Source organism: Chenopodium quinoa, unplaced genomic scaffold (assembly GCF_001683475.1).
Source record: "Chenopodium quinoa cultivar QQ74 unplaced genomic scaffold, ASM168347v1, whole genome shotgun sequence".
NCBI lineage: Eukaryota > Viridiplantae > Streptophyta > Magnoliopsida > Caryophyllales > Amaranthaceae > Chenopodium > Chenopodium quinoa.
Window position 1 is genome coordinate 1134956 of NW_018743813.1, and position 2032 is coordinate 1136987.

Below are 2032 nucleotides of genomic sequence, written 5' to 3' on the forward strand. Positions count from 1 at the left end.
ATTGAGATACCTAGAGAGGTGAGAGTGGAGAAAGATATTATGAAACCCAAGATTCCATATTCACAAAAATTCATGAGACATAAGTTTGATGAACAATTAGAAAGATTTATTGATATGCTTAAGCAACTTCATCTTTTCTACCTTGTACTGAAATTGTTACCCAAATTCCTAATTATGCAAAATTCCTCAAAGATACTTTGAGTGGTAGGAGGTCTTGTGATGTGGTGGAGACGGTCAACTTAAACGAGAATTGTAGTGCAATCATAATGAACAAGATGCCACCCAAGTTGAAAGATCCTGGAAACTTCTCTATCCCTTGTGCCATTAACAAGATGCAAATTGATAACGCCGTATGTAACTTAGGAGCTAGTGTTAGCTTAATACCATATTCTGTTTATCAAAAACTTGAGTTAGGAGAACTTATGCCTTCTAAGATTACCTTGCAATTGGCCGATGAGTCAATTAAGATTCCCAAATGGAAGGTTGGGGATGTTCCTTTGATAGTAGGGAAGTTTTTAATTCCGGTAGTTTTTGTGGTGCTTGAAATGGATGAAGATGCTACCATTCCCATTATTCTTGGTAGACCTTTTCTTGCTACCTTGGGTTCTGTGATTGATGTTAAGAGTGCAAAGATTTCACTCAAGGTCGGAGAAGAGGTTATTGAATTTGACTTGAATGAAAGCATGAAATATCCATGTTCATCTTTAGAAAATTGCATGTTGATCGATTCTCTTTATCTTGTTGTATCATCCATGCATGAGCACTTGCTCACTTCTAACGATCCTCTTGAGAATGTCCTGTTGAATAAGGATAAGATAGGTGCTCCTATCAAGGAAGTGACAATGTATGAAGATTAGCTTAATAGAATCATTGAGGAAGTGGATGAGCATATATGCATGAATATCTCAAGCCAAGAAGCTTTACAAGCCGCCCCTTCAAAGGAAGATGGAGGTATATCAATGGTTGAGGTCAAAACTTTTCCATCACACCTTAGCACCAAGGGATCAAGATGGAGCGCTCCCAATTTGGTCAAGAGTGGTTTTCCAAATGTCTTTTTGAAAGTCTCAATGAAAGATTTTCTTTCTCCATTCAAGGCTAAAGGAAATTGTCTAATGAAGTATTTCGACGATGCTTTTGTTAGTTTGATGGAATTATTGTTTCTCCGCCAACCACCTTAATTGGTAGAGGACGTCGAGCTAACAATGTTAGCCAAAAGAGCTACCCGGGAGGCAACCCGGTTTTCTAACCTTTGATATAATATTTTTCTTTATTTCCTCCTTTGAGAATTTTTCTTATTTCTCTCTATTTTTGTTTGTTCTTTTGATCTTAGGTACCATGGGAATTGAATCGGAGAAAATTTCCAATAATTTTGGTGCTACTTCAAGACTTTATGAGGTTTGGTTATGCTTAGAGGATAGGCGTTATTGAGGTTATATGTTCTCGTGTTTGCATTCCCATCAATTTTTATTCATGTTCAAACATATTTTGGATTCTTTTTTATAAAATTTTTGAGTCCTTAATCATGATATTTGGTGAGGACGGTGAGAATGTAAACACGAAAGCATTTTTAAGGGGTATTTCTCTTTTTAGTGCCATCCCGAGATGTGTGGGGTGCGCACGCACCAAGCTGCACGCACGCGCATCACGAAGATCTCCCGCGGGCGCTGGTATTTTCCCGCGGGTGCGGATACCTGTGCACCAAAAATGCCAAAATCTGACTAGGAACATCTCGCGGGCTGGGCACGGTCTACCTGCGGGCGCGGGCATTTACCAGCGGGCGCGGCAACTGCTGGCAGCCCCTATAACCCCAAAACGGACCTTCTCTTTCAATTCTTTTATTTTTACCTCCTAAAACCCTATATTGCAATACTAAGCCTACTTCACCTCTTTTGCTATCATTTCAACATCAATTTTAATTGATAAATCAAGTTTTCAAATCTAAAATTAAAAAAAAAAAATATTCAAATTTCTTTCCCCAATTAAAAAAAAAATGGGGTCTTTTTCAAAATTTTGAATATTTGTGTTGTGGTTT

At 38.1% G+C, this 2032-nt stretch overlaps 1 protein-coding gene across 1 annotated transcript; it reads left to right on the top strand.

Moving 5' to 3' along the window:
- Nucleotides 1-266: 266 nt before the first annotated feature.
- LOC110685441 lies at nucleotides 267-857 on the top strand. Its single transcript, XM_021861966.1, has 2 exons — nucleotides 267-524; nucleotides 624-857. The coding sequence occupies exons 1-2, from the start codon at nucleotides 267-269 to the stop codon at nucleotides 855-857; spliced, it is 492 nt and encodes a 163-aa protein (XP_021717658.1).
- The last annotated feature ends 1175 nt before the right edge of the window (nucleotides 858-2032 follow it).

What these genes read in the sequence shown, in the direction of transcription:
- LOC110685441 (XM_021861966.1), top strand. Translation starts at nt 267, where the DNA reads ATGAACAAGATGCCACCCAAGTTGAAAGATCCTGGAAACTTCTCTATC. An exon ending in TAGGGAAGTTTTTAATTCCG is followed by an intron (nt 525 to 623) that starts GTAGTTTTTGTG and finishes ATTGATGTTAAG; the next exon opens with AGTGCAAAGATTTCACTCAA.